At 38.3% G+C, this 13,593-nt stretch overlaps 3 protein-coding genes across 9 annotated transcripts in view; 1 reads left to right on the top strand and 2 right to left on the bottom strand.

The window, feature by feature from the left end:
• The window catches only part of LOC306842658 (breast cancer anti-estrogen resistance protein 1-like), an 88,805-nt gene extending 86,141 nt beyond the window's left edge, over nucleotides 1–2,664 (top strand). For 6 of the 7 annotated variants that reach the window (XM_079373629.1, XM_079373630.1, XM_079373627.1 and 3 more), the window contains one exon: nucleotides 31–2,337. In XM_079373629.1, coding sequence (XP_079229755.1) covers nucleotides 31–543 — 513 coding nt within the window. In that variant the 3' untranslated portion in view covers nucleotides 544–2,337. Of the gene's footprint in view, nucleotides 1–30 lie in introns of all 7 variants that reach the window. The other variant, XM_079373633.1, reaches the window with a different exon arrangement.
• Nucleotides 2,657–3,622, bottom strand: LOC306843011 (C-C chemokine receptor type 7-like; the record flags this gene model as incomplete). The annotated part of the gene is made up of 1 exon (XM_079374256.1): nucleotides 2,657–3,622. One exon carries the CDS (start codon nucleotides 3,620–3,622, stop codon nucleotides 2,657–2,659), a length of 966 nt encoding a protein of 321 aa, XP_079230382.1.
• Nucleotides 3,623–10,455: 6,833 nt separating this feature from the next.
• Nucleotides 10,456–11,656, bottom strand: LOC306842884 (C-C chemokine receptor type 7-like; the record flags this gene model as incomplete). The annotated part of the gene is made up of 2 exons (XM_079374041.1): nucleotides 11,525–11,656; nucleotides 10,456–11,448 (listed from the first exon to the last, which is right to left on the bottom strand). Exon 2 carries the CDS (start codon nucleotides 11,425–11,427, stop codon nucleotides 10,456–10,458), a length of 972 nt encoding a protein of 323 aa, XP_079230167.1. The 5' UTR covers nucleotides 11,428–11,448; nucleotides 11,525–11,656.
• Nucleotides 11,657–13,593: the final 1,937 nt, after the last annotated feature.

Below are 13,593 nucleotides of genomic sequence, written 5' to 3'. Positions count from 1 at the left end.
TACACTATTACTCGGTTGTGTCCCCAACAGCTGAAGCAGTTTGAGCGATTGGAACAGGAGGTCTCCCAACCAATCAACAATGACATTTCGGGCTGGACTCCGCCCTCTCACTACCCACAAACGCCGCGCAGCAAGCTGTGCATGGGCGACCGGCAGCTGCTACTCTTTTACATGGAGCAGTGCGAGGCCAACATCACCACGCTCACCAACGCCATCGACGCATTCTACTCCTCCATCAACAACAACCAGCCGCCCAAAATCTTCGTCGCCCACAGCAAATTCGTCATCCTCAGCGCTCACAAGCTCGTCTTCATCGGAGACACGCTCTCCAGGCAAGCCAAGTCTACCGAGGTTCGCACCAGGGTGGCCCAGCACAGCAACATGCTCTGCGAAAAGCTCAAAGACATTGTGGTCAGCACCAAGACGGCAGCCCTGCAGTATCCCTCACCAGGGTCCGCCAGAGACATGACAGAAAGGGTGCGGGAGCTTGCAGGCTGCACACAGCAGTTCCGCATGGCGCTCAATCAGCTACTGGCCATGTGAGTGCAGGGGTGAACGTGCTCCGGGACAGTACAGGCACACAACCTGTTTTAAACTCACTGGACTAATGTACCCTGTGCCACAAGCTTTTTATCTCCAAAAAGGACAAAATGATTAATGGGCAGAGCCATTGGTTGTAAATGAATCATTGTAAATATTTAAGTTGCTGTATGTCGGGGACAGTGTAACGGGGCGAATGCAGACGGTTGAGGAACTTTTTGAACAAAGGAGGAGAAAGAGAAGGAAAGTATCTAAAGTCAAGATTTAAGACATTATGCATTATTATAGCTAATCCGTAATTATTGCTCTGATTATTATTATTGTCATCATTATTATTATGAGATGCTGACTAAAGGTGTTTAAAATTTTAAACGTGTATGTAGAAGTACAACCATTTCCACAGAAGATCAACAATGGAGGCTTTTTTAATGAATTGTGCCTGTTGGAAGCAAAAATGGCATTTAACGTTTATCCTCTTGTTGTTGCTGTTGTTCAAAGAGGCTGAACACAAAGCATGCTGGGAGTGAGCCAATTGGCAGACATGAGACATTCTTCTTATTGACTGTGAGAGTACAGGTGACTTATTTACCCATATTTACCAATGCAAAACACCAAGAAGCTGTGGAGAACAACCAAATTTGGACTGCTTTTGGAACATTTCGTGAAAATTAAATATTTCATGAAATATTCCCTGCTCTCAAATGCCTGTTCATGGCTACACCCCTCTGGCATGTTTTAGGCTAGTTTGAAAACATATCACGTCATTATTTGAGATCTGATTATGTTCCTAAGAGGAGCCAATATTTAGTCTTTGAGCATCATTTGACCTCCACTGTAGTGCCACTTCCTGCTGGACAGGTGCATTGTGGCCACATCTTGAGTGTCCCTGATTTCATTTTTATCCTTTGTCTCTCAGATAACGCACCACATCCAACATAGACAGTGCACAAATGGACTATATCCAAAACCAGCTTGTTTAAACTGTTCCTCCATTGCATCTGTTTCTGAATAGAGACCTGAACCACCTGCCTCGACTTCCCTCACCTTGTATTTTAGCTCCCTGTTGGTTGTATTCTAAATTTAAGAATAAGTCAGAAAAGTAGTTTAATGAAACTTATTAAACTTTAAGTACTGCAACATGTTGTTGTGCATATAGTCAAAATCCTTATCCAGTTGAAAAAAAAAATGAAAAAAGAAGCATTTAAGCCAAACGGTGACCTGATATATGTTGTACTGTTAATCTGTTCTCAAATCTGTGTTCCAGGATTTGAATGATATTGACATATGTTACTGTAAATTGCATAACTGGAAATATATGTTTAATATATTTTCATTAAAAAAATAAATTCCAGTCCATCTTGCTATTAGTCATGATTTTAGAGACACAAGTTAATTTTAAACATACGTTTAATACATTTTCATACATTGTTCAAATAGTTCTCGATGTAATACAATGCAAACTGATAATAATGCTAATCACATGTCTCGTATTCATCTGAAACTAAACAAATTGGCCAAACCACCATTCATAGTGTTTCCTGTTTCTGTTTAGCATTTAGTATCCGTTTAATGAAGCAAGGGTGTGCAGTGTCCCATTGTGCATTTGGTTCCATTACAGAGACATACTGCCTGCCAGTATGATAGTGGGACAGCATTTAGCTGCAAATAAAGTATACTATTACTGTAAAGAAAGAGAAATGAAACAGACTGCAAAATATATTGTTGGTAAATGTGCATGATTATACTGTGAGGTCATTAAAATAATAAAAGCTGATAATACTGCTCTCTGCAGCTACCAGATTCACAGGGTTGTTTGTATAAATGATTTTAATCTTTCTAAAGATTGAAAGAGCAATTTTTCATAGCAGATATGCAAAATGAAACATGGATAAGAAATTATATATAATTGTAAATAAAACATTTTAACCCTCAGTCTGTTTATGATTATGGTAAGCATTTATTGATTCACATAGATGACAGATTTTAGAATTGCATTAATGCAGCTGTTTACAGCAGAGAGCTTTTTTTTTTTTTAAACAAACTGATCCCAAATTAGCAGGCAAGGTTTACAAATAATTATTTGAATATGTAACTGTGAAATAAACAAATGTGGGTTCTACTTAGAACACTTTATGACATTTCTTGACAAGAAAACATAAAGAAAAGGATTCAGACAGCAGTTCAGCAAAACCAGAGTCTTGCTTATATCACCATACACTCGGCGGAAGGACTTCAGTTGGGAATGAACATCTGGATGAGATGTTTTATTCAGAGTAGTGACTATATCGATCACATTGATAATGTGCACAGGAGTCCAAAACAGAAAGAAACCCACAACAATGCTGATCACGAGCTTCTTCTTGTAAGTCCTAATGTTTGTCCGCTGGTTTCTGGGTTCCTGGTCTTGAGGAGCTCTAGTTAGACTGGAGCTCTTGGCTTTGTGTCTCAACCCTTTGTGCAACCAGAGATAACATGTCAACATAGTCGAAAATGGGATGACAAACCCCAACAGGATCTCAAAAAGCAAAACAGTCACTTCTACAGACTGAGACTCAATTGTCCTCTGACATCTTAGCAACCCATCCTTGTTTTTGAGCCACTGAGTAAAAAATACTGGTAGGGCAAAGACAAAAGCTAGAATCCAGATGCCATACAGCTGAAGGCGCCTGTGCCGTGTTTCTAGTCTTTGTAGTATCATCCTGTTAGTGACTCTTGACTTGATGACGTTGTGATAGCGGTGCACGCTCATGGATGTGACCGTCAGAACAGCAACATATAGACTCCAGTGACCCAAAAAATACAGGAACTTACAAGACCAAAGGCCAAATTCCCATCCAAACCCTATTCCGTACATAACAAAAGGAGCCAAGCAAAGGGTCAAAGCATCAGAGACCGCAAGGTTTAGCATTAGTTTTAAGGTGAAGCTCAGATTTCTGTTCCACTCACGAGCAATGCTGATGATTACCACAATGTTGCTTGGCAAACCAACCAAACAGCACAAACCCAGAACTACAGCAGGAGCGATCTTCTCTGAACCCACAGCAGTGCTGTTGGATGTTGGATTGAAGCCTGATCCATCCATCATCAAATTCTGTTGTCTGGAAAATGCTTCAGATTCTTCTTTCATTAGAAACAAAAATGACCTATGACTGTTTGAAGAACAGGGGCTACATTGACACCTCCCACATCTAAACCAAAAAAAGCTCTCACTTCCCAAAAACAAGGGTGCATAAATACAAAAAAAAAACATTAAAGCTTCCTTATGGCTAGCTATATTTAATATATATTTACACCTACACCTTTACATCGTGTCCTCACAAGATGTGATGAGGTTCTGCTGACAAGCAATTTATCCACACCAGACACAGCTAAAGGGCGAAACAAAATTAATCACTAATCACAGCCAATCAGAAGAGCAAGATGGAAGGTTCTCTCTTCCTCTGCACACCACTCTGAGATAAATATGAAATGTCTCTTTCATTTCCACTGTGAGGTAAAATTTTCAGGACTGTAAACTCTCATGTATTTGATTCACACGGTTGACACTGTCCTCATGCCACACGTCTTCCATTTTCTCACGCAGTGAAAAAAAAAACTCATTGAGCAAAGAGTACACTAGTGAGAACATATGCCGAAAGACAAGACTGCAGGTTACTTTTGATGCGAAACAAAGTTTAAACTTTCAAATTCTGACAATTTTACTACAAAATTCAATTTTAATGTAGTGTGATCTCAAATAGCACAAAATCAACATGTACTATCATGTAATCACTCATTCAGCTTATCAACCACGCACAGATGACAATAAAACAGCTTATAAATGTCACGAAACGTTATCTCAGGAGAGCCATTCAATGTCCACAGCATGTTAGTTGGATGTAAAAAATGAGCATTCTGCAAAAAACAAACAAAAAAACATTTTATTTTACTCTTTTATCATTAAAATAACTAACAAATTTTTGGGTTGACTTAAATTCTTATGCTTTTAGCCTTAAAAATGTGACCCATACCTTCATCCTCGTTTTATTATGAAAATCCAAAGTGGTTATCTGTTGAATATGTTGTTCATTTCCTTATATTGGATGCAAAATTCTTCATTCATAAATCTCCTTTGTCTTTTCTCCTTTTTCTTGCTGAATTTAGCTCTCTTGTTTCATCTCTTAGACTTAAACATAACAAAAAAGTGCCAAATTTTTATGTATTATGACAACTTTGATATTTAAAGATATGTTGTAATCTTATTTTTGTGCTTTTCTATTTTCTGTGAAGATAATGCCATAACTTGATGTGCGATATTAAAGCAAATACTTCAGTTCAGCTGCGCGAGGGATTGATTTTAATAAATTTTAATAAATTATGACAAATTAGACTACAAAAAAAACAAACATGTCAACCTTTTGTCAATCGCTGTGCCCCCCCCCCCCCCCCCCCCACCAAACACAACACACTACACCACACCCACCATCTATGGCTCTATAGTGACCCCCTGCACTGGCCCACCACAGCCCTGCAGGAGGGGCCAAGTCATTAGTTTCAGCCTCCTGTTCAATTTGTGGCATCCGAGGTAGAAGAACTCATGAAGAACACACTGCCAGATTCAAATGCGCAGTATGATGTCACAATGATAGCGTCATTAACATAAATAGAATGTTCAGAATCCTTGATCTTCAGTTGCTGAAGCTTCTGAATTACTCTTGTGCAGATTAAGCCTCAGATTTCTCTCAAGAGTTTCTCAGCACACTCGCACTCTAGTGAATGTTTTCTCTTCGTTTATGACCGAGCGCTGTAGGGACCGGAAGTAAATTCTTGGGCCCCCCTGCAGGGCTGTGTTAGGCGGGTGCAGGGGGGCACTATAGTGCCATAGATGGTGGGTGTGGTGTTGTGTTTGGTGGGGGGTGTGACACAGTGATTGACAAAAGAGGAGCAGGGGTTGTATTTTCTCTCCAATCAAATCAGAATTAACGGTTTATAGCAACCCCACCCAACCCTGCCCTTCAGATTAATAGTTGTTCATCACCGTTTACACCTGCTATAAACCTTATTTACATCATATAGTTGATCTGTTTGAAGCAAACATATACAAAATAGTGAATAGCACACATTTCCTTAAAATTGTGACATAGTAAAACAGTTCTCTGGTTTACAAAGCACACTAATAGGCCTATTCAAAGAAATAATAAACTTACTGAACTGAAGCTGAATGAATCTCTTTGTTGTTGCCTTGATTTAAATAATACCTAAAGTGAATATTTTCATAACCTTAAACAAATCTTTTTATAAACTGTTCATGATTTTAGTGTATGTATTCTCTCCTTTACTCAAAGGCACATCGTGTAGACGAGATATTTCCTTGATTTCAAACGTTTTGCTAACAGAAACTAGGCGTGTTGATATATTAAATTCATTAACCACAATCCATTTTGTGATTCCAGAAGTTTAAATAAAAGTAAGAGCAATAGTTGTTGAGGCAAAATCCTACTACTACTAAATATTTAGCTTTTTTTTTTTTTTGCACTTAAATTTTTGTTACTTCCTGATGACCAGATCTCCCCAGACGAAGAGATTGTGATGTATCAGTGGATTTCTCCTGGCTAAATAAAGGATAAATTAAGTTCTTAGATTTTTTTTTTTATTAATTAATATTTATTTTTTTAATTTTTGCATTTATTAAGATAGAAGAGTAGGTGGACATGAAGCTAAGTGGAAGAGAAAGAGAGGGGGATGGGATCAGGACATTTACATTTATGCATTTAGCAGACGCTTTTATCCAAAGCGACTTACATTGCATTCAAGTTACAGTTTCAAAATTTTTTTTTTTTTTTTTTTTATCAGCTCTTGCTTTCCCTGGGAATCAAACCCATGATCTTAGCGTTGCTACCGCCATGCTCTACTATTTGAGCTACAGGAAAGGTCCCTAAGCCAAGACTCGAAGTCGGGACACCCCAAAGCACAACGGCGCTACATGACTTTCAGAGACTATTTTAATATAACCTAATTTCAATTTTTATTAAGTCATTCTTCTTCCCCCTTGGAAGTTTGCTGAGGCCCCCTAGTGTAAGGAGGTTCTGGGGGGGCCACAAAACATTGCATGAAAAAAAAATTTTTTTATGTCACTTGGTGGCACTATTATACAACAAAACCAGAAATTGGCTCTATCAACTGAACCACTGGTCTGATTGACTGTCTGAGTTGAATTCATAGTCAAAGCTGATGCTTTGGTGAATTAAGATGAACCTTTATGTACCATTGTAATCCTCCCAATTTCCAGAAAGATATGTTCAATCAACATTTTTACAAATAGCTTGCAATGCCCTGATACTTGCTGCTTTCATTGGAATTCTTCTGAATTTTCTTTTAAGCCTAAACCAGTTACATTTACGTTAAATAACACATATCTCTTGCAATACACAGCATAAAGCATGTAATGTGATTAAACAGAATATAGCAGGAGAGGAACATTTCTATTTTGTTTTTCTGTTTAGTGTCTTTTCTACTTATATCGAGGGGTGAGAACCAGAAGGGCTTAAGTGGCATTTCACCAACTTTACATGAGATCCAAAACTAAAATTTTACCATAGTTTGATTTCAATTGTTTATAATACAAATTTGTAAACTCATGAATGGCAGTACTTTTGCCAGTAGAAAGAGCTCATTAAGAGCTTTCATTTGATGTATATATTCCATTTCACTAATAATGTCACTTACTGGTTCTCACCCCTCGATATGACCTATTAGGCTGGTTACTGTTTACAGTTAGTGATGTGTCCATTTAAAGTTCATAGTCATAAAGAAGCTGTTGGGATGTTCAGATGTACAGCAGGTGATCAAGGCACAATAAAAAAGCATCACTCCTCTGCTTTTTCAAAAATGACTGCTTATCACTAGTCACTTGACAGGACTAAACCTGAAAGTTTGAGACATCACTGGTTTTTATCTCTGTGAATCAGACTCTCCTCCCCATCTAGGTCTTCACACATCATCTCCTCACACACTTATAGCTGTTCAGACTTTCCCTCACGCATTGAGGGCCAATGGGAATTCACAAACTGAACACCCTGAAAATTCAATGACTTATAAAGTAAGGCAAAGGCTATTTACACTAACTCCACCCACTAACGTGTGATTGGGTTAGTCAACACTAAAAAAAAATGCCAACTTGTTATTAGTTTCAATGGTGTAGATCAGGGGTGGGCAAACTTTTTGACTTGAGGGCCACATCAAGTTTTCCACATTAAGTGAGGGGTCGCATAATATGAAGCTTTGATTTATTTTAATTTTTTTTCTAAATTGACACTCACTTACTAGGCTACTGTACTATGTATACTTGTACCTACATGGCAGTTCTATTCTTGTACCATCTCTACCTATTTTTATGAGCACTTTATGACACAGATAAGTTGCATCAGTGTGCAAATGAATTAATGTATAAGCCACATTTTATCATTTCATTCAGAAATAATGTAAAATAAACGAAACGTTTACAAACATTAGAAACATGTTTTTATATTCCCTACACTCCACAAACAATCCTGTAAATTTTGAACGAAAACATAAGTAAAAAACAAACTCAAATTATAGTGGCATTCACCATAAACATATATTATAATCGCCCAGCCTTAAATATTTAAAGCGAAACTGAAACTAGCGGCGTGGTTGCTGGAAAATGCACAATTTAAACTCACTTGCCTTTTCTCATTCATCACCAATCCTGATGTGCACGCTTTGCAATTGACCTTGATTGCTTTATATAAGTCCCCTTGGAAATTGCAGCACATTTCAGATGAAAAAACGCAATTTATAATCCAGAAAAACAGTAGGCCTACTATATCAATTTTCATAAAAATGTGTGTGGAAAACAGAAGAAAGCATATCTTTGCAAGATAAAACGACAAATTATTTCCATGTTTTCCCACAAAATGACTGCACCCATGAGCAGGAGGATAACACTGGCATTTGTTCTGATACCGGAAAGTATTTTAATTTTTAAAACAGTTCCAATAAGGCATTTTTCAAAACAAATGAACACTTTCACATTTTTAAAACATGTAACTTATTTACAATGGTGTCAGTTTTGTAGTGTATATAGCAATTTTGACTTTTTATTTTGTATTTTCTGTGCGGCTTGAACGCGGCGTCCGTCAAAAATAGACTAGGCGCCTCTCTTTAGTGAAGCTGCGCGGAGTGCCGCTTCTGAAACGCGCCGCGGATCGACTGGAGCGGCGGGACAGTAAATCAGGGGTTATACACTGAAATACATGCTACAGCGCCATCTATTGGATTTTACTGATATTGCATATTGGAACAACTGCCTCACGGGCTGGATGAAAAAGCCCGTAGTTTGCCTACCTCTGCAGATTCGTATCATTTTTTTTTATCCCTCGCGGGCCGCCACAGGAGTGATAGCGGGCCGCAGATGGCCCGCGGGCCGTAGTTTGGACACCCCTGGCGTAGATGGTAAGGCACATGCTTTTTGACGCAATCGAGCTCGAGTCTGCCTTTTGCCGAACTTTTTTCTCCCTTTCCAAATCTCATATCGCATCAGAAAGGCGTTTATTTTCGATAAAAATGAAGTATATAATCAAAAAGTTGAAAATAAAGTATCGGGTAGGGTTAGGGTAGGTACAGGAAGGGCTTTATTGTCCCAATACGGTGGCATCCATTTAATAATTTGAATTAAAACTATAATTTACTACGTTATTATTGTGTACATTTTATAATGTACTACAATACTGAGGTATAAGGTATAAGTAGTAGAAAATCTAGCTATTTTAACAGTGTAAATAGCATCCTCAATACATATTCTACTCAAGTAAAAGTAGGCCTACTATTACATAAATAAAAGTACCAGTCTAAAAATCTACTCAAGTAAAACTAAAAAGTAGCTCATTTAAAATTTACTCAGAGTAAAAATTACTTAGTTATATTTTAACAGTGGGAGCAAAAATGCAACAAAAAAAAAAAGAGGCAAAAATGTAATAGGCCAAGGTTGTCAAACTCAGTTCCTGGAGGGCCACAGACCTGCAAGTTTAGATATAACCCTAATTAAACACATCTGATCCAGCTAATCTAATCGTTTAGGCTTATTTGAAAACTACATGGTATGTGTGTCGGAGCAGGGTTGGAACTAAACTCTGCAGGGCTGCTGCCCTCCAGGAACTGAGTTTGACACCCCTGGGATATAGGCCTATATATTTCAAACCAGTTGTTTTTAATATATTTTCATTAAAAAAAATTCAGTCCATCTTGCTATTAATCATGTTTTAATGGATACAGGTTAATCTAAAACATACATTTAATAAATTTTCATACATTGTTCAAATGGTGCAATGCAAACTGATCATCATGTCATCACACGTCAGATACTCATCTGAAACGGAACAAAGTGGTCAAACCACATGCACAGTGTTTCCGTTCCTGTTTCTGGTTTAGCATTTAGTGTCAGGTTAATGAAGCAAGGATATAGTTTCATTACAAAAATATAAGACCTAAACATCTGCCTGCCAGTATTATAGTGGGACAACATTTATAAGACACCATAGCAGCAATTAAATTCATTACAGGGTTGTTTTTATAAATGATTGAAAATGATGTTCATCTTTCTAAAGATTGAAAAATCTATTTTCATACCAGAAATGCAAAATGCAGTGACAGTAACACGGAAAACATGCACAAATTAGAGAAATTATAAATTATTTAAATAATTATAAACAAGACATATTAATCCTCAGTGTGTTAATGATTATGGTAAGCATTTATTCATTCACACAGATGATCCTTTGGTGGATCTCAGATTTTAGAATTGCATTAATGCAGCTTTTTACAACAGTGAATTAATTTTTACGCAAACTGAAATGAGCAGTTTAAAAACCTAAACATAATTATTTGAATTTGTAATTGGAAATAAACAAATGTGGGTTACTTAGTACACTTTATGACATTTCTTGACAAGAAAACATAAAGAAAAGGATTCAGACAGCAGTTCAGCAAAGCCAGAGTCTTGCTTATATCACCATATACTCGGCGGAAAGAGTTCAGTTGGGAATGAACATCTGGATGAGATGTTTTATTCAGAGTAGTGACTATATCGATCACATTGATAATGTGCACAGGAGTCCAAAACAGAAAGAAAGCCACAACAATGCTGATCACGAGCTTCTTCTTGTAAGTCCTAATGTTTGTCCGCTGGTTTCTGGGTTCCTGGTCTTGAGGAGCTCTAGTTAGACTGGAGCTCTTGGCTTTGTTTCTCAACCCTTTGTCCAACCAGAGATAACATGTCAACATTATACAAAATGGAATGATAAACCCCAACAGGATCTCAAAAAGCAAAACAGTCACTTCTACAGACTGTGACTTCATTGTCCTCTGACATCTTAGCAATCCATTCTTGTCTTTGAGTCCTTGAGTAAAAAATACTGGTAGGGCAAAGACAAAAGCTAGAATCCAGATGCCAATCAGCTGAAGGCGCCTGTGCCGTCCTTCCAGTCTCTGCAGTATCATCCTGTTAGTGACTCTTGACTTGATGACATTGTGATAGCGGTGCACGCTCATGGATGTGACCGTCAGAACAGCAACATATAGACTCCAGTGACCCCAAAAAAACATGAACTTACAAGACCAAAGGCCGAATATCCATCCAAACAGTATTCCATACAGCACAAAGAGAGCCACGCAAAGGGTCAAAGCATCAGAGACCGCAAGGTTTAGCATTAGTTTTAAGGTGAAGCTCAGATTTCTGTTCCACTCACGAGCAATGCTGATGATTACCACAATGTTGCTTGGCAAACCAACCAAACAGCACAAACCCAGAACTACAGCAGGAGCGATCTTCTCTGAAACCACAGCAGTGCTGTTAGATGTTGAATTGAAGCCTACGTTGCTCTCCATCATGATCAAAAATATTCTGAATATCTAATATTAGAGACAAAATATATGAGTTACTGAAAACCCATCCCACAAAAAAACATATTCTAAATGGCATGCTTACCTATAGCAGGAAACACAAAACAAAGACCACATTTCATTGCCACAAGCACAGGTTTTAGCAGCACTTTCATTAATAATTAATTAGCAACATGACACAGTATGTCTGACAAGGAGCTAAAGAGCGAGGAGCACTTGAGCGCCGATCGCCAACAAAACGGAGACATTTGAATGCCGTTTCAGCAAGCATGTAGGAGCTCTAAAACAACACTTGTCTCATTTCCTGTTGGTAATTTTAGCACATCAAAATGCCCCAAGCTACTGATGAAGCATTTACACAATTTAAAGAAGACTCTTTAGAAGGGTAAAGAAAATAATACCATAATAAAAAGTTCCCTCACATTAGTGTACAAACAAATATGAAAATGTATTGTAAATAAATTTAAATGTACATTCAGTAATTATCTGTTCAGGATTATAATTTAAAATCATGTTATATTAATTTATCAGTGGTGTAATGTAACTTTGGGAGTATCTTACTTGAGTTTTTATATTTCTGCCAACTTTTACTTTTACTCCACTACATTTCCTAATTAAAATGTATACTTTTACTCCAATACATTTCCCTGAACCATATTCGTTACTTACTACAAAATAGTCAGAAGTCAGAAGAACACAGACTACAGGAAAGCAGGTTTGAGAATCAGTGGTATGGTGCTTTTAAGTTAGACTCCTAAAAACACCTTTGCTCATGTGCAAACAAGTGCTCACACAACCACGGATGATTGATTTTCCACTCAAGTCGAGTCTGGAGTGTGCTATATACAGTATATCTTCTGCGATGTTGTTGTAATGCTGTGCGATCTGACATTATCGAGTACGTTGATTTATTAGTCTATTAAAACTCAAAATTCCAGGCATTCTAAACTGTAGACTGCAAAAAATGCTTCTGCTTTTTATATTTATATAATTTAATATAGTTAACTTAATATCCCACTGTCAGGTTGCAGGTTTGATCCGTCACTTCCCTTGCACGTGTATTATTAGTATTAGCCTATTATTATTTTGTTATTAGGCTTGTTTGAGATTAGCCTGCCACCGGCTGGCGAGAGTAGCAGCTTGCTGTCGGGACGGAATTAAAAGAGGAGACATCAAGTCAGACACTTTCTGCTCCCGGTAGTGATCGCACAGTGTTTCCATACTCTTATCACTGATAAAGTGAATTAAATGCAATATATGTGAAATACACAGAAACGTTTTTATGAGCAACAGAAACACTTTTTTACTGCTTAATACAGCGCCATCTGTTCAAGAATAAAGTTCAGCACGCGTAGGCTACTAATAAAGTGTGGGTATATATGCTTTTATCAGTATTTTTCAAGATAACAGTGCGACTACACTATAAAAACACTGATTTGTGAGCATTATTGGAATTGAATTGTTAGAATAAACACGCAACAGACGTCGTGCTTGTCATCACAGAATCTAACCAAGGAGAATAAAGTGTGTCGTCATCCAGGCTCTCGCAGTCGCAAGGCTTGTTTGAGATGAGCAAAATCTGCGCAGAACCGATCACCGGTGATCAGCGCGAGATGCATGCCGGGTAGAAATGTGTCCGAGTGCGGTACGCCTTGCTCTGATGTCATGCTAACGTATGTTAAAAATCTCTCGCGAGCGCAAGGCGCACGTGTCGGATTCTGCAGTCGAGCGCAGTTGCTCTCCGGCTGTGTCCAAATTCAGGGTCTGCATCCTCCTTAGGATCCTTCCTACCCGGTTGAAGGAGGAGGGATCCTCCGACGTCCGCAAAACCCGGAAGTCGGTGTTTGTGAATTTGGACAGCCTACCCTTCTTTCAGGCCGTTTCTCAATACCAAGTTCGCAGAGTCTGGACTTCCGTCCTTTCGAGTTTGGACTTGCCAAGTTCGACTCAGAAGAACGAACTCTCGAGGACGGGAGGACGAACTGAATTCTGGGTTATGGCCCGTATCAAGTCCGCACAAGTCACCTCTCGATGCATCCTCGGTAAAAGGGGCGGATCAAGAACACATCCGGGGATTTGAACTGGACTTGGCTAGATGTGAACTTTGAATTGGAACAGTACTTCGGCAGCGACTGATGACGTTTCACAAGTCCA

Source organism: Barbus barbus (genome assembly GCF_936440315.1).
Source record: "Barbus barbus genome assembly, chromosome: 23".
Taxonomy (NCBI): domain Eukaryota; kingdom Metazoa; phylum Chordata; class Actinopteri; order Cypriniformes; family Cyprinidae; genus Barbus; species Barbus barbus.
The sequence above is the reverse complement of the archived record's forward strand: the minus strand, read 5'-3'. Positions and strand labels throughout refer to the sequence as shown.